The following is a 23,822-nucleotide window of genomic DNA, read 5'->3' as shown; positions in this document are numbered from 1 at the left end:
ATATTTGGGAAGATAAGGCTAGGATAGCTTTGAATCAACAATTGACACGAGCTCGCAAGAAAGCTATGTCAAAAGAAAACACTACAAATATTATAGATTGTCTTGATAAAGGTCCTGCCTGGATAAACAATGATGACTGGAATCAAATGATCAAAGATGTTTGGTCCTCCCCTGAATTTCAAAGGAGATCTGAATCTGCTAGGAGGAATCGATTAACCAAAACAGATGGCAAAATAAGCACTCATTCTGGAGGAATAGTGTCATTCGCATCATATCGAGCTAACATGGTAAGGATTTTTTTTTTATGCTTAAGATAATAAATTAAAATTTGTATATTTATCTTTTATAATATTTATTAATCTTGAAAGCAAGAGGAAGCTGGTGGAAAAGAACCTCCATGGGATGATGTCTTTTCAGCTTTGCATCAAAGTACTAAGCAATCTGGTAGCTTCGTCGACAACAAGTCTAAAAAAGTGGTTGTATGTATTTTTATTTGATTATTTCTTAATATAACTTAAGTATTATTCAACATTCAAATTAATTTATTGTTGCATGTATTTTATTTGTAGGAAAATTATAAAATGGAGATGATTTCAAAGTATGGAACTGATCGGGAAAATCATCCTTCATTTGATGGAGCAGCTTGGTGTGTGGCTTCAGGAGGAGTTACAAAGGGTAGGGTATATGGTGCACCTCGTATGCCAAAATCAAAAGTTAGTACAGGCTCTTCATCACATTCCTACTCGGTGGAGTCATCATATCCCAGTTCATCGTATCGAGCATTGCAAAAAGAGATAAAGGATAAAGAAGAGGAGATAAAGAAAAAAAATGATTTTATTCTTGAAATGAAACGGCAGATGGATTCCATGAAAGAATATCTTGTGAACAATCTTGGATACCATGGTGGGACATCAAATATTGATCAAGGTATGCCACCACCTTTGACTCCATCAATACCGCCACCTATGACTCCTCAGATAATGACACCTATGGATCCTGCATCTCAACCAATTTTTCGACCTACACCTCGACCTTTATATCCTGATCAATCTTGTGTTGATCCACAATATCATGGTTCGTCTTCGCAACCAGCACCATGATTGTATCTTTTGTTGTTTTTTTTTTTATTGTATTTGAACTTAATTGTATTAATGCAAGTTTAACTAAATTTTTATAATATGAATATTTTTTTTTTATTAATGATATAATTATTTTTAATATTAATTAATTTATGTTGGTTATATATATTCTACAACTTTTAAAATATCCATAAATAAATAAATAAATAAATTAAAAGTCATTTTAATAAATAAATTAAAATTAATTTAATAAAAACAAATGCAATCACCAACGGATTCTCCGTTGGTGATTGCAACTGATGCATGAATCAGCAACGGAGAATCCGTTGCTAAAATGAGCAACGGATAATCCATTGCTAGTTTTGCAACGGAAAATCCGTTGCTGCCAAATCAGCAACGGACGTTGCTAATTGTCAGCAACGACAAATCTGCATCCGATTTTTGCCGTTGTTGATTCTGTTGCTAAATTGTTTTAGCAACGGATTTTAGTATTATTTGCAACGGAATAGTCCGTTGCTAATTACTCCATTTTTTAGTAGTGTGCTTGGAGCTGTCGTCCGTGAGCCACTACACCGCCACCGGCCTCCACCGCCAGCGAAGCAGTCAGAACAACAAGGCACCACCTACCTTCCTCTTAGAACCACCACTTGGAAGAAGAAGCAGAGAAGCAAAGTGACAGAAATAGTGAAGCAAAGCAAACAGAAGCAAACCAGGAAGAAAAAAGCAGAGACTAGGGTCTCTGCACGGAGGAGAAGAAGAAACGTGCCTTACCCCCTGGAACCTCCGCCATTCCACTACCATCAGCGCTGCTAACAATAGCAGAACCGCCGTGAGAGGGAAGAACACCATCGAAGGAAAGGGCAGGAACCTGCGCCACGGTACAGACGGGAAAAACAGCAGCAAAACACTGCCCGCCACTACAGGGAAGAGCCACCGTCGCTCTGTCATCATCACCACCTCCAGCTGCCACCATTCTCTCAGTCGGCAACAGCACCATGAGAAATAGAAGGAGAAGACAAAAACAGAGGGAAACAGAGTAGAAGAAAAAAACACAGTGAAGAAAAGGAAGAAAAGCTAAACACCGTCCAAGCCATTCTCCGGTTAGTAACCGCCAGCAGCACCGCCTTCAGAGCCACCACAGGTCAGCCCTCTGCCCCTTATCTCGTTTTACTGTTCATCTTCTTGCATGCAGAACGTGCACTGTGCATAAAAATCTTCTTGCATGCACGTTCTGCAGTACCAGTCCATGCTTGTTTTGGGCTGGAACCCCAGCCCAGCCCATGCTGCTGGGCTGAGTCCAGCCCTGTAGAAATCAGGCCCCAATTTATTTTGGGCTGATCTCGGCCCAGTTTTCTTTTGGGCCGGGTCTGACCTGTTTGAAAAAATTTTCTTCAAAGAATTATTTCAAAAAATCTGTGATTTTCCGCAAATATGTTACTGCATTTTGATCAATATCGCTTTGTATTTTTATACTGTAAAGATACAAATCCGGTATTAAAATACCCGGTTTTCGTCAAGTCATCAAAAAAATAAAATAAAAATAAAAATGTTTTGTTTTCATGCATACGCCCTAGTCTCTCCAATATATATATATAAATATTATAACATCATATTTTCACACAACAAAGGAAATTTCAAAACAATATATATATTAACATGCATTTTGGCTTTAATAACCAGTTTATTCAAGCCATGAGAACTAGGCCAATATTTTCAAAAATTCTAAAAAAATTATTTTGTTTTCTTTTATTATCTGGGGTTACGATCTTATACGTAAGACGTATTCCGGATATTAAATTCTTTTGTTAATGTCAGAATTACCCAATAAGATAAGGATCTCCTTACCGAGGAGGACTTTTCTGGAACCATACTAACAACTAGGAAACACACACAACTAGGAAACACGAAAAGACCTTAGATTTTATCAGACAATAAAACAATGCAGCTTACCTTAGGTAGGGTGTATTTGGGGTGCTAATACCTTCCCTTTACGCAACCAGTCCCCGTACTCGATCTCTAAGACCAGTTAGGGTTCCTAGTGACCAAAATACTAGGTGGCGACTCCCATTCCATTTTTCACCAATAAAAGACAGTATCTTCTTGTCTCCCCACATTTGCCAGATAGATACCATACACATTTCCTAGATTTAAAGTGGAATATTTCGCCGCGACGCCGCACACGTGCGTCAGGCGTGAAGCCCATACTTAGAGAATTTCTAAGCAGTTAATGGGAACCCAAAATGGGTGAACCTATGCTTAAAAATTTCTAAGTGATTATAGGTTTTTTTGAAGAGTAGGAGCTTGTAACATTCTTAGTATTGTCATGGGGCTTAAAAGCCCTCCACTAAAGAGTGGTTATCATGATCTTTTTTTACGAGGCATGAGAGTCCCCCCACTAAGAGTGGTGATTATATGATGTTGTTATTTGTATTAGGGAAACCAAGTCCATCCCATGGAGAGTAGTGCATATAACACTAAGAAAACCAAGTCCATTACATGGAGAGTGGTTGATATAGCAATGGGGAGACCAAGTTTATCCCAAAAAGAGTGGTACATATAGCATTGGGGAGACCAAGTTTATCCCAAAAAAAGAGTGGTACATATAGCATTGGGGAGACCAAGTTCATCCCTTAAAAAGCAGAGCATATAGTACTAGGGAGACTAAATCCATCCCTTGAAGATTGATGCATATAGCATTAGGAAGACTAAGTCCATCCCATAGAGAGCGGTGCATATAAGACTGGAGAGACTACATCTATCCAATGGAGATTGGTGCATATAGCACTGGGAAGACCAAGTTAGTCCCATAGAGAGTGGTACATATAGCATTGGGGATTGACATCCCTCTGCCACTTGAGTTTGTCAACCAACATCTGTTAGATTCCAAACTTGTTGCCCCGACTCTGACAAATCTCATGCAACCACTGGGAAGACCAAGTTCATCCCTTCCAAGGTGTATTATTAAAAGGCTCTTAGGCATCACCTGGAGAAAATAAAAACAATCATTTTGAATAAGTCATTTATATATAAGAAACTTACATTCTTATTTCCATTGGCTATGGTAAATTTTTATTTGAGCAGAGTGTGCGGCGTGAGGGAGACTCTTCCCTTTCACTTGGATAGTTATACGAAATACTTCATATATTTTATGGTTTGAACCAACATTCCACTCGTACTTGTTGAAAGCGTTTTAAGATCTCAAGGCTCCATTTATATTTGTGAAGTTGGCAAAACATAGCCCAAATTTGCTTATCTCATATTGAGTGGCTAGCACTGTGTTGGTGAGGAGTTAGACCTAATTGAAGAGTTATTGATGCTCTATTTAAATAGGAGTGTCTGCAGTAACAAGAAGACTTGTCCCACATCTTGACCTAGGTGGGCATTAGTTGTGTGTTATAGAATGGTCTAAAAATGTCAAAAACAAGCTTTAGAAAGAAACCGATGGTTTTTTATAAGTTTCCCATAGATAACACCACTGATAAATAAAGCTTCCAAGTTGGATAATTGGTCCTAGCAATCTCATCCATTCTCTCTAGCTAATGTAGTTGATAGTTTATACTTGGTGCTTGGTATGCCAATACGGCTTATGGCTAGTACCTGCAAAAGGTCATTTTTAGTGGAGATGTGTACTCTTCGATACTTAAGTAAGTTTGTTTTTAGAGAGAGAAAATACAAGAATATTCTAGAAAGAGATGCTCTAAAAATATATATGCAGTAGAGAATGAAGATTGTGAACCTTTATTTTGAAGGTCTTATGGTGTATTTATAGCCCAAGAGTTTTATTCTTTTATGAAAAGGAGGGTCTGAAGTGTAATTTTACCCTAATAGCATTTAATGAGGGATAAATATTTGTTATATCTATATTAATGTTTAATGGGAATATGGTGGGTCCTTGGAGGACTTTTATACACCTAAAAAGTATAGGGAGATTAGGGTCCAAGACATCAAATATAGCTAAACCCATGGGGACTGAGTTCTTTCCTAATGTTAGACCCAAGGGAGGTTGGCCATTCCCTTAGGTGTGCTAAAAGGACCATAGTCGTTGTCTTAGACTTAGCTGACTGTCAAGTCCAAACACCCTGGATTTGGCGGACTGCCAAATCCAAGTGCCTTGGATCTAGCATATTTGTCAGACCCACATTACCTCATTCCCTTGGGCGTGCCAAGGGAGGATGATCATTCCCTTAGGCATGCTCAATGAAGGATGGTTGTTACCAAATGCTTTTGGCCTGACATGTTTGCTAGACCTATGTTGTCTTGGACTTGGCTGATTTCCAAGTCTAAATGTCTTGGGTCTGACATGTTTGCCAGACCCATATTACCTCATTCCCTTGAACGTGCCAAGGGAGAATGGTCATTCTCTAGAGCATACCTAATGAAGGATGGTCATTCCCTTAGGCGTGCCCAGTGGAGGATAGTCGTTACCTTGGACTTGACTAATTGTTAAGTCCAAGTACCCATATTACCTCATTTCCTTGGGCGTGCCAAGGGAGGATGATCATTCTCTAGGGCATGCCCAAGGGAGGATGGTCGTTACTTGGACTTGGTAGTTATCTATGTCTAACAACTACCAAGTCCAAGTATCTTGGGTTTGGCGTGTTTGCCAAACATGTGTTACCTTGAACTTGGTTAACTGCCAAGTCAAAATACTTTGGGTGGCATGTTTGTCAGACCTACATTATCTCATTCCCTTAGGCATGCTAAGGGAGGATGGTTATTCTCTAGCGCATGCCTAAAGAAGAATTGTCATTACTTTGGATTTAGTTAACTGCTAAGTCCAAGTACCTTGGGTCTGGTATGTTTGCCAAACACGCATTACCTTGGACATGGCTAACTGCCAAGTCTAATTGCAATGGACTTAGTTGACTGCCACATCCAAGTACCTTAGACTTGGAGAATGCCAAGTCTAAGTGCCTTGGGTCTGACATGTTTGTTAGACCCACGTTACCTATTTTAGGTCTGACATGTTTTCCAGACCCATGTTATTGTGGACTTGGCTAATTGCCAAGTCTTTGCCTTGACTTACCTTATTCCTTTGGGCGTGCCAAGGGAGGATGATCATTCCTTTGGGCGTTCCAATGGAGGATGTGCATTCACATGAACGTTCTAGAGGCTTGGCATACTTCCAAGACTAGTGTGCTCGGGGCTTGGCACATTGCCAAGCCTAATAGCATTCGGTTTTGGCTGGCGCCAAACCTAATGTGTCGAGGTTTGGCATCAGACCCAGCCTTCTTAGGGCTTGGTAATCGTAGCTGGGTCTCGTTAGTGCCAGACCCAACGTGCCTTGGGCTTAGCACGCTGCCAAGCCCCTACATGGGGCATGCTTTTTCCTTTGAACTTGTCCAAGGAGGGAGGGTCATAAGGGTTTTTTTAGGCCTGTTAAAAAAAGGGTTATCAATAATAATACGGATATTATGGGCATAAAAGATATGAAATTAAAGCTCAGAAAGTTTAGTTTTCCTGCCACTTTCACGTGGTTGCAAGAATCATATGGTTTTGAGAATTAGCTAACAGAAGGCTAAACATATCTCCCTCAAAGGCAGCATTACAACAATAGACATCGAAAATGGTGACTCTATAAGCTATTGTATATGTGTTGTGAACTCCATAATCCAAGCATTAGTGTCATTTTAGTACACTAGCCAACTTATTGCCGAAAATGAGATTGATAATATTATGCAAGTTGGTATTGTTTTGGGAGTTGATTGTGGACTACATATATCAAATATTCCAGATGATTTTGAACAAGAGATATCAGAAGAGAAAGGGTATTTGTAAAGGAACTAGTAATGATTTTTGGCTTTCGATCCTACGGTTTGGGTTTTTCTTCTAATTCTTTGATAAAGATTTTCTTTTGGAATGTTTGTGGTATGGGCTTAATATCTAAGCATAAGGTAAATAGAGAAAGAATTGTTAATTATGGCATTGAAATTTGCTTGCTTCTTGAAACTAAGATGAATATTTACTTTGATTTCTGGTTAGAAGTTTGTGGGATAAGCTGAATATAAAGTGGTCTTGCATTGAGGCTTTAGGGAAATCAAAAGGCATTGTAATCATGTGGAATGAAGAAGTTTTCTTAGTTACTTAAGTAGAGTACACTAATAGATGGATAAGTATTATCGGGTGTCATATAGAAAAATGTTTTGAATGGATTGTTATTGGTGTTTATGGTTATTGTATGGTGTCAGATAAGAAAGTTATGTGGCATGAACTTATTGAGTTTCGATATGCTTTTCTTGCAATTCCATGGTTTTTAGTAGGTGACTTCAATGAAACTCTTTATATGCATGACAAAGCAATGGTTATTTAAATAAGTCAGGTGTTTAAGCTTTCCAGAAGTTTATTCAAGTTTATGACTTAGTTGAATACCCTTTTTCATAACCCATTTTTGGGTTATTCCACAAATTCACTTTTTCTCTTCTGAAAAAAAAAAACATATTTGGACTAAAAACAAAAACAAAATCCAAAAAATAATAACAGTGAGAAGAGAATATCAAAGCGCCTAGAAAATAGCTAGAAGTTGGTTGAGGAGGCTCAAAAATTCAAAGATTAAAATTTGACAGTATATTTTTTACAAATAAAGAGCCCTATTGACAAAGAAAAATTCAATTTGAGGAAAAAAGTCCAAAATCAGATGTTTATGGACTCAATTAAATTTTATTAGAGGTTTAATTGAATTTATATAGGGTTTGATTACAAGAAAAATTGATTTTTAACTCAATTTAGTCTTTAATTGAAAGAAATTAAAGTTCTGGGTCAAATTAGAATTTTTGAGAGTTGATTTGGTCAACTCAGCGGCTTAATTGCATAGATATTGAAGTTTGACGGCCAATTAGGGACTTGATTGAAAAAATCCAAAACTAAGAACCAAATTGGAAAATGCACGTAAATAAAGAAACTGAAATTGACCAAATCAAGGGTCAAATTGAAGAAATTGGAAGTTTATTGACCAATTAGGGACTTAATTGAATAAATCCAAAACCAAGGACCAAAAGGGAAAAAGACGCTGAAATCTGGGGCTTGAATTGAAGTTCTTCAAGGGTGAAATTGAACAAAATTGAAAGTTTGAAGCCAATCAGGGGTGTAATTAGAGATAAATCACAAATTGAAGGACTAAAGCGTAATTGGCAAGAAAGTTACTATTTATCTTCTTCTTTAGAGGGCCTGCCCGAGGGGCCTCCTTCCCAAGGCGTTTGACGCCTCGTTTCTTCCCCAAATTAAATGAAACTTGCACGAAAACGATCCCCTGACACTTGACTACACGCTAGTATAAACTTTTCTGGCTGATCGAGGCTGTAGAGGCGGTGGCACCGCCCCAAAGTGGCCAACCCGACCAACCATTTTTCCTACACAAAACTGACAGTTCATCATTGCTACTTTGAGCCAATGGTTGGGATGCTTTCGGGTCGAACCAAGGGCTGAGATTTTGCACCAGAAGAGACAAAGTGTCCCTCTTCTACCACCTATAAATAGATTTGATCTTTATGCTCCAGGGATGGAGAAATTTGGGTCCAAAGACAGCAAAAAAAACCAGCCTCCCTAACCGGTTTTTGCTACCAGCAGAACTTCTCTCTCTCTCTCTCTCTCCACCATGGCATTCAGCCACCAAGATCGTCACCACCGGCTTGAACACCTCCCTCTCCATCACAAGCAACCGCCCGAACACCTCATATAGTAAGCGCGCTGCCGAGCCTCTGTCCCCTGCAACTTTTCTTCTTCCTTCACCAGCAATCGACACCGGCCACCATTCCCTCCACCGAAGCCTACTGAGCCACCGACCGAACCTCCTCATTACAGCCAAGCATCCACCGCAGGTCAGCCTCTTTCCCCTTCCCTTTCTTCTTTTTCTTCTTTTTCTTCGGCGGGTGCTCCACTGTTCACGTTGCATGTGAATAGTGGAGAGTAATCCACTGTTAAAAAAAACATTACCAAAAATCTTTTTAATTTTTTTTTCTCGTGTATTTTTCTATCTATTTTGCGTAATATTGGTTTGTATTTTTATACCATAAAGATATAAATCTAGTATTAAAATACTCGGTTTTCGTCAATACATTGCAAAAAATTATAAAAAAAATATTTTATTTTCATGCATACAGCCAAGTCTCTCAAAGATAAGAAAAAAAAATCATCACATCGTATTTTCATACAACAAAAAAAAATATTTTAGCATGCATTTTTGCTTTAATAACCAATTTATTAAAGCCATGAGAACTAGGCTAATATTTCAAAAAATACCCAAAAAATATTTTGTTTCTTTACTTTTAGTATCTGAATTATGAATTTATACGTAAAACATATTCCCGATAATAAAAAGGAAGTTCCTTTTTTTTATTGACGTTAGAACAGTTAGGTTTTTACCCCATAAGATAAGGACCTCCTTACTAAGGAGGACTTTTCTTAAACCTTAGATAGACCAATAATAAGAAATACAATAACACCTTAGCTTTTTATCAGACAATCAAACAATGCAACTTACCTTAGGTAAGACGTATTTGGGGTGCTAATACCTTTCCTTTACGCAACGAGTCCCCGTACCCGATCTCTGAGACCAGTCAGGGTTCCTGGTGACCAATATACTAGGTGGCGACTGCCTTTCCCGCTTTCCACTGATTAAAGACAAGGAATCCTTGTCTCCCCATATTTCATATTTGCCAGATACCTAGATGAAGTGGAATATTCACCGCGACGCCGCACACGTGCGACAGCCTTTACAACATCATTAGTTTACATGGTTTTAAGAAGGATCCATGAGTAGGATTGATAAAGCATTTGCTCACTCTGAATGTCTACTTCAATTTGACACTTTGAGAATACCCCGCCTTACTTCAATTCAGTGCTTTAAGATTACCCCGCTTTTATCATGGGCTATCTGATCATTGTCCCATTATCATTGGTGAGGACCTGATGTTTTGGGGATGGAAACATTTCAAAGGTCTAAACAGTTGGTTTTCTTATCCAAACTTTATCCCCAAGTTAAATGAATTTTTGAAAAGGGTAGGTGATGTGTTTCCAGGTAGATTTAGGGTTTTTAAAAAGTTCAATGCCCTAAAACCAAGTTGAAGATATGGAATAAGGAAACTTTTGGACACTAGGAAAATATTCTAATGGACTTGGAGACTTCTATTCAACAACTAGAAAACCAAGCTAAATTCAAGAGACTTTTATAAAAAGATAAATCAATATTAAACAAATTTGTTGCCAAAAGATGGCAAATAAACAGGAATATGAAGTCATTGTAGAGATAGAAGTCTATATTATCTTGGATGAAGCTATGAGGTCATTACATTAGATTATTCCATTTGCTATTGAGCATTAAAAGGAGTAGGAATTTAATCCATCAAGTTACCATGGATGGAAAAGCTTTTTGGTAGCCTCAAGAAAGCTATTATTTTCTATTCAAAGTTATTTTCTCAGAAATCTTTCTTCACGCCAAACATAAGTTTGCATAGGTTTAAGAAGCTGAGTGTTGAATCTGTTGGTTAGCTTAAAAGGCTAGTATCTATGGAAGAGCTTTGATAGGCAATTTTCAATTATAAAAGGTCTAAGTTACTAGGATCTGATGGGTTTAATTTTACTTTCTAGACAAAATCATGGAACTTGGTTAAACATGCCATTTTTTATATGATATCAGAGTTTTTAGAAATAGAAAGTAGCCAAAGAGTATAAACAATTTCTATATCTCTCTTATTTAAAAAGGAATGGGAACCTAAACTTTAGTGACTAGAAACCTATAAGCTTTATAAACATGTTGTATAAGATGATTTTTAAGATCCTTGCTAATTGAATCAGAGAAGTTATTGATGGGGTTATAAGTAAATTCCAGTTAGTTTTTATTTTCGACCGATATATGTTAGACTTAGTAATGATTGCTAATGAGGTGATTGACTCTATGAAGAGAAAGGGTGCTTAAAAGTTTATTTTCAAACTTGATTTTCATAAAGCTATTGAGTTAGTATTTTTGGAATATTTGGATAAGATAATGAAATATATGGGTTTCGGATTTTATTAGCACAAATGGATTCATGAATGTATCTCCCACATCCAGACTATTAGTCTTCTTTAATGTCTCTCCATTACCACATTTAATAGTTTTACCGACAGAATTTTCTGTTGGTATTTACACTACCATTTTGTCGGTAAGAATTTTACCGATAGATTCACGGACAAAAACCGTCTGTCCGTAAACCTTTCGTCAATAATTTTATTTTTGTCGGTAAAACAAATACTGATGGTTTTACAGACAGAAAATGCGCACAAAAAACAATTACTTGCTTCAATACACCGATAGAATAATTCTGTCGGTGATGTAACAATATTGTAGTGGCATATGAAGTAAATTGTTTCAAACTCTATGGAATATACCGATGAATTGTGTCCGTCGGTATATCCGTCTGTAATAATTAAAATATATATATTTTTAAAAAAATTTCAACAAAAAAAAAATAAAATTGTATAAAATAAATTTGAATAATATAAAATCCAAATATTCATTACAAATTTATATGTTCAAATAAAATTAAACTAGAACAATGACAACACTAAAGGAGGAGGCTGGCCGTTCTCGAGGTCAGGTAAAAAAAAAAGCGCACACGTACCACACATATGTGATCTCATGTCCATGACCATTTAGCAGAGTTATTCATAATCCACCGAGAGTCACTCATATTTTTCGGTGAAATAGGTCGTATGTTGTTATAAGGCCTCGAACTCCTGAGACTGGGTGCTCGATACCAATTGCAAGCTCCCACTATTTGAGACACTACGGGCCGTCCGTAAGTTCTTGGTCGTAGTGTTGGAGATTCAGTACACCTGATTTCTATTGGATCCATCAGATGATCCTGTCACCATCCACAAATCCAGATCGAAATTCAGGTGGGTCAAAGGATCGTCCCCGTATCTCTCTTAATCGATTGTTATATATCTCTTGGAAATAAAAACTAAAATCATCAAATTCAATTCAAGAAAATAATAACTTATGAAAGAAAATGGTTGAACGAACATACCACAAAGTGTTGAGCGCGATTGTCAACGAACTGTTGCACCCCTTTTTGGTGGTCTTCACTCTGCACGTGCATTTCCACAAAAAAGCTTCATTGCGCTCGACTCACGTCCAAAAGCCGTAGCCTGTAAGAAAACAAATGATGCAAGTTAAATATATTTATAAATAACAACAAATTAATTAAAGATAGATGTGATTAAAATTAATCTCACCATATGCTTTGCATGCGAAATTAAAGGAATGGAGTTGCCGGTGTGCATGGTAACCGAGCCGTGAATTTTTCAGCTCTTGTTCCCCGCACTAGACTGTGAGCATCGTGTGAAATGTTTTGATGTCACGTGCTAAATATATTCCACCCAAGTATCCTCCAGGATGTATGGCAGCCTGCAATCCTTCCAAATTGCCACATCATTCCAGCTTGGCAGAGCGTTTTCTTTGGCATAATTTTTATCTTTTTTTTGCACCTCATACCAAAATTCACGTAACCTACATGATACAAAATTATTCTATATAAGTTAATGACGAATGAAATTTTAATATTTAAAATAAAAAATAATTATCGTATTGTTTTCGTTGTTACCTAGTTGTAGAGTGATTCTCTCAAATCCTTCCCGCAACATTGTCATTTTCTCTATTCCATTCAAATTTACTCTTGCATAACAATTTATGAAAAATAAATCAATAAAATAAATGAATTTACATAAAAAATAGTTAAAATTTTAAGTTTAACTTTAAACTTGTAAACCATGCATCAACATTAGGTTTTCAACGCCAATGTTATTACCCATATGACCTCAATGTTTGTAAACCTGAAAATCAATAAAATTAATAAAATATTAGTTGTTAATAAATTTTTAAAAACAAACCAACTCAAAGCAAAGCAGATTTACATTGAAAGGTTGTCCTTCCAATGCGCCTCGTACTTGCAGTGAATGGATCCCGTTGTGAAGGGACACTGCCTCTACATTGTAGAACAACACTAGAAGAGGCAGTGTCGTGAGTCAATGCAGGTGTCTCTTCTTGGTCGGCACCCAATGACACGTTGTTGTCATCATCGCTGCTAGAAGAACTAGCTGCGATCAGGTGCTCACGACGTGCAGTTGATTTCTCTCTATGCATCTACATAAATTTGATAAATATTTACATAATTAATTTTGATTCTAGAAACTACTCAAAATTTTCAATCCTGCAAATATATAAAATATATGTCACAAATCAGTTGATTTTAATTTATTTCTACAAACAATTTTAGATTATTCAATTTCATTTCATTTTCAACATGATAATGTTTTTAATCCTTAAATGACAAGAATTTTTGCAATTAAATTTAATCCTATATATTCAATTAACATTTATACTTCAAATTTAACAATAACAATTAAAATTCAACAAAACAATAAAACATTATTGCAATGTAGACAATAAAATAGACAAAAAATAAAGTTTAATCCTATAAATTTAATTGACATTTATACTACAAATTTGATAATAACAATTAAAATTCAACAAAAAAAATAAAACATTATTGCAATGTAGACGAAAAAATAGACAAAAAAAAATTAATCCTATATATTCAATTAACATTTATACCACAAATTTAACAATAACAATTAAAATTCAACAAACACAATAAAACATTATTGCAATGTAGACAAAAAAAAATAGACAAAAAAAATTAAAAAAAAATATAAGGTTTAGGAATGAAAAATGATTACCTTAATGGCGTGTTTAATTTTAATGTTTATCTATGTGTGATAAAAAAACAAAAATACATTGTTAATAAACCAAAGAAAAGAACAAAAATAAGAAGCAAATAAGTTAAAAGATTCACCACACATGCCTTTTAATCATGTTGATAGTAAAAACCTTAAGTTCTACTACTTGAAACTACAATAGAAGATAGGATTTGAGTGAGGAGAGGATTCACAGAGAGAGTGAAGAGATGATTGCGAAAATGAGAGAAAAAAATGAACTTTTAGCGTCCTCGCTGAGTTTTATACTGCGTTTTTACCGACGGAATCACCAACAGAATATTAAATAATATTAATTTTAATTAATCCGTTGATGATTCCCTTGGTAAATTCACCTTGAAATTTTTATTTTTTACTAAAATTTTCAAAAAAACCTCTAGATTTTTGGCAGTCTGTCTGTGATTCCGTCGGTAAAAGAGCAATCAATACACAGACATAGTTGCATTAATTAACAAGGCATTGAAATTCAAAGTCCGTCAGTAATTCCTTCGAGAACTTGACAGTCATTTAATGCACAGTCAAAAGTGTCCGGGGGAGGGGAACATTTCCTTTTGCCTCTGGAATACACCGACGGTTTGTGTCCGTTGGTGTTTCCATCAATGTGTTGCACAATGAACAGTGTCAAGGGGACGAGAACAATTCCCTTCGCCTCTAGAATACACCGATGAACACAAACCGTCGGTGTTTCCATCGGTGTTTTGCACAGTGAATGACAGATTATAGTTGTATTCTTTATCTATCTATCTTACAAATACTTATATTGAAAGCTGCACGCATAACACAAAAACACTAGTTCACATAACAATTATAAAATAAATACTTCTTTGTTGAGAATTCCATCAATAACTATTACATTATAGTTTATTGAATTACACTTTTGTATTTTGATAGTTAGTTAGAATTGTCTTCTTCTTCTTCTTCAATTGACTCGTCGTTAGCTCCATCGCAATCTTTTATAGTGATAACATTGCTATCATTATCTTCATCAACTTATACTTGTCTGCTGGAGCTCAGAACAACATTCAACTTCTTAGCATCAACATCAACAAAAATATTATCGAAGACGCAAAAAAATTGAATTTTCTTCGAAGTCAATCGATGGAACAACTTAATATGGTTCAACCAACTCACTTACTTGAAAGACATCATCTCTGACATTTGAGTCATCGTTCTCATCTTGAACAACCTCGACACGACCCTTGGATATGATTTTCAATATGGATAACCAATTAAGTTTGAAATGATTCTTTTTAAAAGAAGGGGTGTATGTGTAATAAACTTGCTGGCATTGCTTAGCGAAAAAAAAAACATCGTTGACGTTGCGGAGTCTAGCTTTTGAGTTAATCTCGACCAAACCATGAAGAAGATCTACTTTGATTCCTCTGTTAGTGGTGTCATACCAATAACATTTGAATAAAAAGACTATTATACTCGACATGATATTGCCGTTCAATTACCTCTTATAATTTCCTATAATAGTCAACTTCAAACTTGCTAGAAGTCGATTTCTTAACACAACCCCCACTATTAGATGTCTTTCTACCTTGCCTATATTCTTTAGTATGAAACACATACCCATTAACAAAATACCCATTGTAGCACTTCATTTCTCTTTCAGGACCTAGACTTAGTAAAGACAATATATCACTAGCATTCCTTTCTATTTTATAAACCTGGTACATCAAGTACAACAATGAATAATGATCGAGAATTCTGTAACTAAATTAGGTATCCTGATAGATAATGAGTTTGTGATAGTACTTACATATGTTCTGAACCACATCACAAATTGTTCATCTTGTAATCGAAAGATTTAAAATTTAGTCAGTTGTGAGTTATTAGACAGTAAGTATTGACGATGTTGCCTACGAGGTATTCAATAATGTATGAGTTTTTTATATTACAAAGAGAAATAGTCAATTAATAACAAATTTTAAGTAGTATATTTAGTGGATAAAATGTCTCAGTTCATCATAGTTAAATAGCACATATAATTATGTGCTTGTCTGAATTCTATTTCAAACAAATATCTTCCCCTGACAACATTTTTTGGTGTGGGTCGTCCAGGATTAGAGAATATTAATAAGTTCCCACTCAAAGGCACTTCACCACCATCATCATGTCTTGAATCGCGATTGATTCTTGTTCTCAAATGAGACTCGAAATAATACTAGATAAATGTTGAGATCTCTTCAACATTATAGGCCTTACATATCGATGCCTCAACATGCGTCTTGTTTTTTTTTTTAATCTTTTTTTTAAGGTTGAACAAGTATCTGTATGGAATAAAATGAATGCTTTCAATTAATAAAAACAATGAAAATAACATCAAAGATTACATTGCATATGTAATCTCTAACCTCTCGAATGGATAAATCCATCTATACTGGACTAGGCCTTCAACTTTTGCCTCATATGGTAAATATATGGGTAGATATTTCATCGAGTTAAAAAATGATGGAGGGAATATCATCTCAAGTTTGCATATTGTCTCAACAATATTCATTTTAAACCTCTCAGTGTGCTGTGTTTGCAACTTGCTACATCATATATCTTTAAAGAAATGATTGATCTCCATAAGTGCATCTCATATCCCCTTTGGCAATAAATCATGATAAGCTAATGGAATGAGTGTTTGTATAAACAAGTTGCAATCATGGCTCTTTATTCCATACAATTTGCAATCCTTCAAATTAACCAACCTTGATATGTTTGAGGCATGTCTATCGAGAAAACGCAGACTCTTCAGTCATTGGTACACCATTAGTTATGTATTTTTTTCTAAGGTGAAGCTTGCTTTGGGCTTTGCGACCCATAACCCAGCATAAACCAACTCAAATTTTTATGGTGACAAAACAACGTTATATCAATTCTAGTCTTGATGTTGTCTTTTGTCTTCGTCTTCACATCCATGACCGTATTGAATATGTTCTCATACACGTTATTGTTTATGTGCATGACGTCAAGATTATGACAGAGGAGATTGGTCTTCCAATAAGGAAGCTCCTATAAAATAGATCGTTTTACCTAGTTGTGGGTCAAACCAAAACTAGGAAACTTTTGCTTACTAGATTGAAAACCAAACACAATGTCACCATACTCTGACACCACGTCATACAATTCTTCACCGAAAAGACACGGGGGTGCAACATCCTTTTCAACTCTACAAAAAAAATTATTTTTGTTCTTTCTGTACTTGTGATTTGTTAGCAAGAAACGCCGATGGCAGTTAAAAAAAGACGTTTTACTCTCGTTTATTAGTGTGAATGCCTTTTTTTTTCATGTACTATGGACATGCTAGTTTTCTATGCATGCTCCAACCATAAACCATTCTATAAGCTGGAAAATCACTGATAGCTCACATCAAAACTGCCCTTACAAGAAAATTTTATTTCATCAATACATCATAAGTCAATGCCCCGGAGGACCACAACTACATCAGTTCATCAATCAACTATTGAGGACAAACATCTATATTCCAGCCCAGACTATTAGGATCGGGTATGATCGTAGATAAAAACATGAACTCTAGCCTCATACACATCCTTGATGGTAAGTTGTAAACCATTAGTATAACCGGCCAATAAAAATAAGGAGCAATAAATGACCTGAATGGATCGAATCCATCTATAAATAACCCAAAACACATGTTTATTGGTTCATCTGAAAAGTGAAGATGCACACTATTAAAGTGTTTACATGCTTCATCATCGGAGGGGTACACCATCACTCCATCCACCACATCATGTGATTGGTGCCATCTCATGTGATCAACAATCTTTAGTGACATGAACAACCTCTATAGTCTAGGTATGATTGAAAAGTATCTAAGTTTTTTATGTACTATAAGAGTCTTTCCCCTGTTAGTTCTAGATTTATAACAGGAATGCTCACATGTCTTGCACTCGGTCAGCTTTGCATTTTCAAGGTAGTAAAGCATGCAAAAGTTTATATACATGTCAATTTTCTAGTATCCTAGACCAAGGGGTTTCATCATGGACTTAGAAGTACAAAAGTTCTCTTTCAGTTCACTTCAAGTAAAATGCATCTAGCCTATTTGATAATTTTGTCATAACCAGCCTCACTCAACCCATAATCCGACTTATTGGTAAACACCTATGCAATGACCGATAATTTATTGTGGTTTGTGCAGCCATTCCATAATGGTTCGTTAGAATCTTTCAAAAGATCAAAAAATTTAGTCGTGTTTGCATTATGTTCTTCATCTATGATTGGACATTAACTGACATGACGCTGATTGATTCTCATCGCATCCATAACCATAGTCCTATAAGGATTATTATTGTCAGTTTCAACTTAATGCACGTTGCTAGTACTAGAAGTTGACTCATCCATCCTTTCTACCATAGTCTCGTGAGGAATAAATGGTTCTCTGTGTGCATACCAACACAAGTATTCCTCCATGAACCCTTTGTGTAGAAGATGCATTGTTACAACATTTGGATGAAAAAACTTTTTATTTTTACACCTCTTGCATGAACACCAAATATTGCCTCCACTAATATTTCTCGGAATAAATGTTGCATAATTAATAAAACCTTAAACCACATTACAATAATTCATCCTCCGCAATCCTTGGGGTGAATCTCGATATATCTATGAACGATCATCCATGATTTCTATCGAACCTATATATATCAACTAATGATGTCAACAATATGTATTAATTAACAATGTTAAGTAAATAATCAACCTACTTTCATACTTCTCTTAATTCATTATCAATTATCTATGAACACATTAATTTATGGAAATTACAACTAGGCAATAAAATTGACAAAATATAAAACGAACCCGTTAAACAAGCCATTATTTATATCATCACAACACACCTAAGTCGGTAAATCGACATAAGTTTCAACAATTTACAAACAAATATAATTTTACAAAATCTAAAACAAACCATAACATGTACAAAATCATATATCCATACAACAAGTTTGTTTAAGAAAAGATAATAAAATAAGTAAACACCCAAACAAAATACATATACTATAAAAATATGCAATAAAAAAATTGACATTTCAAAATTGTGTTCAAATTAAAAAAAAAATGATACATTTACTTAAAATGAAAAATCCACAATAAAAGTGTTGTTGTGACTGGAAATGTTGAGAAAGGATGAGTAGTGTTGAGATGGGATGGGATGTTAGGGGGAAGAGGGATCTATTTGTTAGTTGCAGAGGGGAAGAAGGCGAAATAGGGGAGGAGAGGGTCAACAACTAGGTCATTTATTAACTATCACCGATGAAATGTTTATGTCTGTATATCCGTCAATAATTCTGTCGGTATACGTGACACAACACTATATGGTTTTTGCTATTTGAATTCATTTGTAATTCTATCGATAAAAGCATCCATAAAAAATTACACGTAATCATAATTTTTTGTTTTTTTAAATTCCTTTTATTTAGACTAGGATTCCCTTGGTATTTACCAATGAAATATTTTTATTGGTAAATACTGACGGATCTGGCGATGGAATCAATTCAGTCAGTAAATATCAACCTAAAATACTGACAGATTTTTTCCGTCGGTAATTTCGTTTGTATTCATAAATTTTCTGGTAGTGCTCCATCGTCAAAGTTTGCAGTTGTATGTGGTTTGAGGTAAGGAGATTCATTATCTTCTCTACTCTTTAATCTGATAGTTGAAGGCCTGTTTGTATTAATCACCAGAGCAATAAATGGTGGTTTGTTTTTAGTTATTGAGATTGAAGAAGTTTTTCAGGTAAGCCACTTGCATCTTACGGATGCTACTTCGATATTTGTCCTTAAGGATATTACAAGTCTGTTAAATGTTCAAAGGACTCTGAGGTGGTTTAGTAAGTGTAGAAGGGTTGAGAATAAATATCATAAGAGCTTTTTAATAGGAATAAATGTTAATTAATTGTACACTATTGGCTTGTCAAATCTCTTATTTTGCAATTTTGACTCCTTACCGACCATGTATTTAGGGCTACCATTAGGTGCCAATACAAACATAATTTTTACATGGACTTCAGACTTGGAACTCTCACTAGAAGCTCAGGTTTGTTTAATTAAGAGTGTACTCGTCTTTCTCCCTATATATTATGTGCCCTAGTTTAAAATGTCAAAGGAAGTGGCAAAGCTTATTATAGGAAATTACTATTTCCTCACACCTAAATCATTGTGGATTACAATAGTAATTCACAGTGATTCTTTCTTCTTTTTTTGTTAACTTTTTTCTTTTTTCTGTTTTTTTTCAAAATTACATTTTTTTAACTTTCCTATTTTTTATTTTTTATTCATTTATTTTTTCTTTTTTTAAAAAAATTATTTTTTTTATTTTACTTTTTAAATATTGACCTGGTTAAAATTTTTGCTTTATAATTTTTTTTTAAAATACTGTTGATTGCTACAGTGTTTCTCCGCATGGTTTTTTTTATAATTTTCTCCGAAATTATCTTTTTTTATTTTATTTTTTAATATTAAGCTGGTTAAAAATTACAGTTATTATATGTGAGGAAAGCACTATAACTTTCCTCGAAAATTATTGTTGATTGCTACAGTGCTTTTTTCCACATGGTTTTTTTTCTGTTTTTATTATGTTTTTCCCTAAAATTATCTTTGTCAATTTTATTTTTTAAATATTAAGCTGGTTAAGAATTGCAATTACAAGTAAATACAAGTTTTTCCTCACAAAACACTATGGATTGATACAGTTTTTCCTCACATGGTTTTTTTTCCAGTTTCTTTTGTGTTTTCTTTTTTTGTGATATTTTTTTCCAAAATTATCTTCGTCGATTTTATTTTTTTTAATATTGAGTTGGTTAGAATTTAACTTTGTAATAAAGCTTAATCATGTGGGGAAAGCATTGTAGCTTTGCTCCTAGAACATTGTGGATTGCTACAGTGTCTCTCTGCCTGGTTTTTTTTTGTTATGATTTTTTTCAAATTATCTTTTTCAATTTTATTTTTTTAATATTGAGTTGTTTGTGAATTACAATTACAAGTCATTACAAATAAGGCTAAATCATGTGGGGAAGCACTGTAGCTTTCATCACAAAACACTGTGAATTGCTACAGTGTTTCCAACATGATTTTTTTTTCCTTTTTTGGTGTTTGTTTTTTTTTTTCTGAAATTGTCTCTGTTGTTTTTTTTTTTTAATATTTAGCTGATCAAGAATTTAGCTTTGTAATTTTTTTTCTTTAAAACACTTTGAATTGTTGCAGTGTTTTCCCATGTGATGTTTTATGATTTTTTCTAAAATTATCTTTGTCGATTTTTTTTGAATATTAAGTTGATTAAGAATTATAATTACAATAAAGCTAAATCATATGAGGAAAACGTTGTAATTTTTCTCACAAAACACTGTGGATTGCTACACTATTTCTCTAAATGGTTTTTTATTTTATTTTATTGGGAAAAGTGCTATAGTTTTCCTCACAAAACATTGTCAATTGCTGCAACGTTTTTTCTCATGGGTTTTTTTCCTTCCAAAATTATCTTTGTTGGTTTTTTTTTTAATATTAAGTTGGTAGAGAATTTAGCTTTGTAATTTTTTTTGCTTTTTATTAACTGAAAAGCTAAATCATGTGGCGAAAGCATTGTATTTTTCCTCACAAAACACTGTAGATTGCTACAAATCATTTTGTTCAGTCTTAAGTTTTTGATCACCAACACAACTTTTTTTTTCGTCATGAAATATTTGCTCCATCATACCTTTAATTTATATTACTTATCTAGTGTTGGTTCACAATTATAACACTATCAAGTACATTTGTTTTATAAGCCCGCGGCAGCGCGCGGGCATGTCATCTCGTTATGACTATGAAGTGTAGGTTCCTCTGGTCAAGAAATTTTGATAAAAAAAAAGTCAATAAACTTTCTTGGAATATGGTGGTGCGAGAAAAAGAAAGAGGAAGGTTAAGAATAGGATCGGTTACTGCAGAAAACAAAGCCTTTTTTTTAATACAGATCACATCATTTTTCATTGTCTTGAAAGTTCTAGAACATAATAGTTAGCTAGTGAGGATTTTCATAGTGCAAACCTTATTCATTGGATGATTTGTTTCAGTAGTGGCGGTGATTGATTAAAGGAAAGTTTCAACAAAAGATATGACAAGGACTCTTCCATAGAATAATATGGATTATCTCGCATGTTAAGAACAAATTTCTATTTGAAGCAATCATCCCAGATTGGGATTATATTTTTTGTTTTTTTTTTTATTTTAAAATGTTGCATCTTGGATTTGTTCCTATAAACCTAGTTTCATGTATATTGGTATGGATTTGCAAAGAAATAAAAAGTGTATAGCATATTGAACTGTTATTATATCTCTTCTTTGCATATGCTGGCTTTACATCCATTAGATGGCTAGAAAAACTAAAGAAGATGGCTGCAAAAAGTATACAGTTGTGAACAATAATTGAGTTCCTTACAGTTTAGGACTGGTTTAACTTTTGAAGGAGTAAAGATTCTTCCACTTGGACCCCTTTCACCTTATTCCATGCCAAAGTCTAAAAGAAGACCTATTCCACTGTCGCTTGGTGTTTGATCACGTAACTTAATTGGTTTGGCATTTCGCTCGCCATTCTAACCATCTAAAAGAGAATATATTCTTGCATGGATTATTTGACAAAAATAAACATGTTTGATGTACCTTCAAGTCTTGGAATCTTGTCTGTGACATGACATTAATGTTATCTGTAGCTTGGGGCCTTCAAGGAAAGTGGTTTTTTCTAAAGTTAACGTGGAATTCTTTCTATTACCCAAACCGAACCAAAATGAGGGGAATCAGAGAGAAGTAGGGTACTGTGCTTAATTGCTTGCCTGTCTATTCATTATGCCTATCAATACTATTGCTTTACTGTGGTTTGTTACCAATTATGCTCGTCTGATGTTATTTTTAGCGTCCCTTCGCACACATATATACCGCTTCTTGGATAAATAGTCTAAGATGGAAATAAATAAGTGGTTGGTTTAGAGACGTCAAAATACTATTTTTAAGGTGTTTATTTGTCTCACACAGAAACAACTTCTTTATGATTCAACTAAGTTCTCTAAACCTCTAAAAAAATAAGAAGATAAGACAAAGGAAACATTATAATGAAACATTATATCTTTTAATATTATGACTGTAAATAAAACTATATGATTGTTAATGAAATAATTATATTTTAAATTAAACTAAATAACTGTTATTCGGTTTTATCTTAATAGTTATAAATATCCAAATTAATTATGAAAATTAAAGAAATTAATTCAAAAATAAAATAATTTCACTGACATATTAAGTGTCAAGTATCATCTTTTGATATTATAAATAGTTGAGAATAATAGAATGGCTTAGATTGTATCTTAGCCAACCTTTCCTATTTATATATATGTGGCAGTACATGACATTAATTGTAGAAATCACAACATTGGAATAATCTTACATTAATTCCTATACATATATATACATGTTATACATTCTATAATATGCCCCCTCAAGCCGAGGATGGAGGATCGACCCGAAGCTTGTAATGAAAAGTAGTAAAGGAAGCAGCAGAAAGCGGCTTGGTGAAGACATCTGCAAGTTGATCCTGAGAGGGCATAAAACAAATCTGAATCTCTTTCTTCGCAACCCAGTCTCGGATAAAGTGATAATCCACCTTAACATGCTTAGTACGAGCATGAAAAATAGGATTTGTTAAGAGATAGATGGCGTCAAGGTTATCACACCAAATGATAGAAGCAAAGATGGAGGGAACCTGCAGATCTGTTAACAAATATTGAAGCTAGATGACCTCAGCAGTACCGTTTGCTAAGGCTTTATACTCAACCTCAGTCACTACCAGAAAATTGATAAATACAAACGGAAATACCGAGGGAATATTTCCGTCGGTAAATTTCCGAGGGATTTTACCGACGGAAATATTCCCTCGGTATATACCGAGGGAATTACCGTGGGAAAAAAAATTAAAACAAAGCAAAAAAAAATGATGACGTGTCATTTTTACCAA

The 23,822-nt window shown here is 34.6% G+C and overlaps 1 protein-coding gene across 1 annotated transcript; it reads left to right on the top strand.

The window, feature by feature from the left end:
• Positions 1 to 290: 290 nt before the first annotated feature.
• LOC127905389 (uncharacterized) lies at positions 291 to 1,183 on the top strand. Its single transcript, XM_052453391.1, has 2 exons — positions 291 to 479; positions 570 to 1,183. The coding sequence occupies exon 2, from the start codon at positions 582 to 584 to the stop codon at positions 1,098 to 1,100; it is 519 nt and encodes a 172-aa protein (XP_052309351.1). The 5' UTR covers positions 291 to 479; positions 570 to 581; the 3' UTR covers positions 1,101 to 1,183.
• The last annotated feature ends 22,639 nt before the right edge of the window (positions 1,184 to 23,822 follow it).

Source organism: Populus trichocarpa, chromosome 5 (assembly GCF_000002775.5).
Source record: "Populus trichocarpa isolate Nisqually-1 chromosome 5, P.trichocarpa_v4.1, whole genome shotgun sequence".
In the NCBI taxonomy this organism is placed as follows: domain Eukaryota; kingdom Viridiplantae; phylum Streptophyta; class Magnoliopsida; order Malpighiales; family Salicaceae; genus Populus; species Populus trichocarpa.
The sequence above is the reverse complement of the archived record's forward strand: the minus strand, read 5'-3'. Positions and strand labels throughout refer to the sequence as shown.

What these genes read in the sequence shown, in the direction of transcription:
- LOC127905389 (XM_052453391.1), top strand. Translation starts at nt 582, where the DNA reads ATGGAGATGATTTCAAAGTATGGAACTGATCGGGAAAATCATCCTTCA.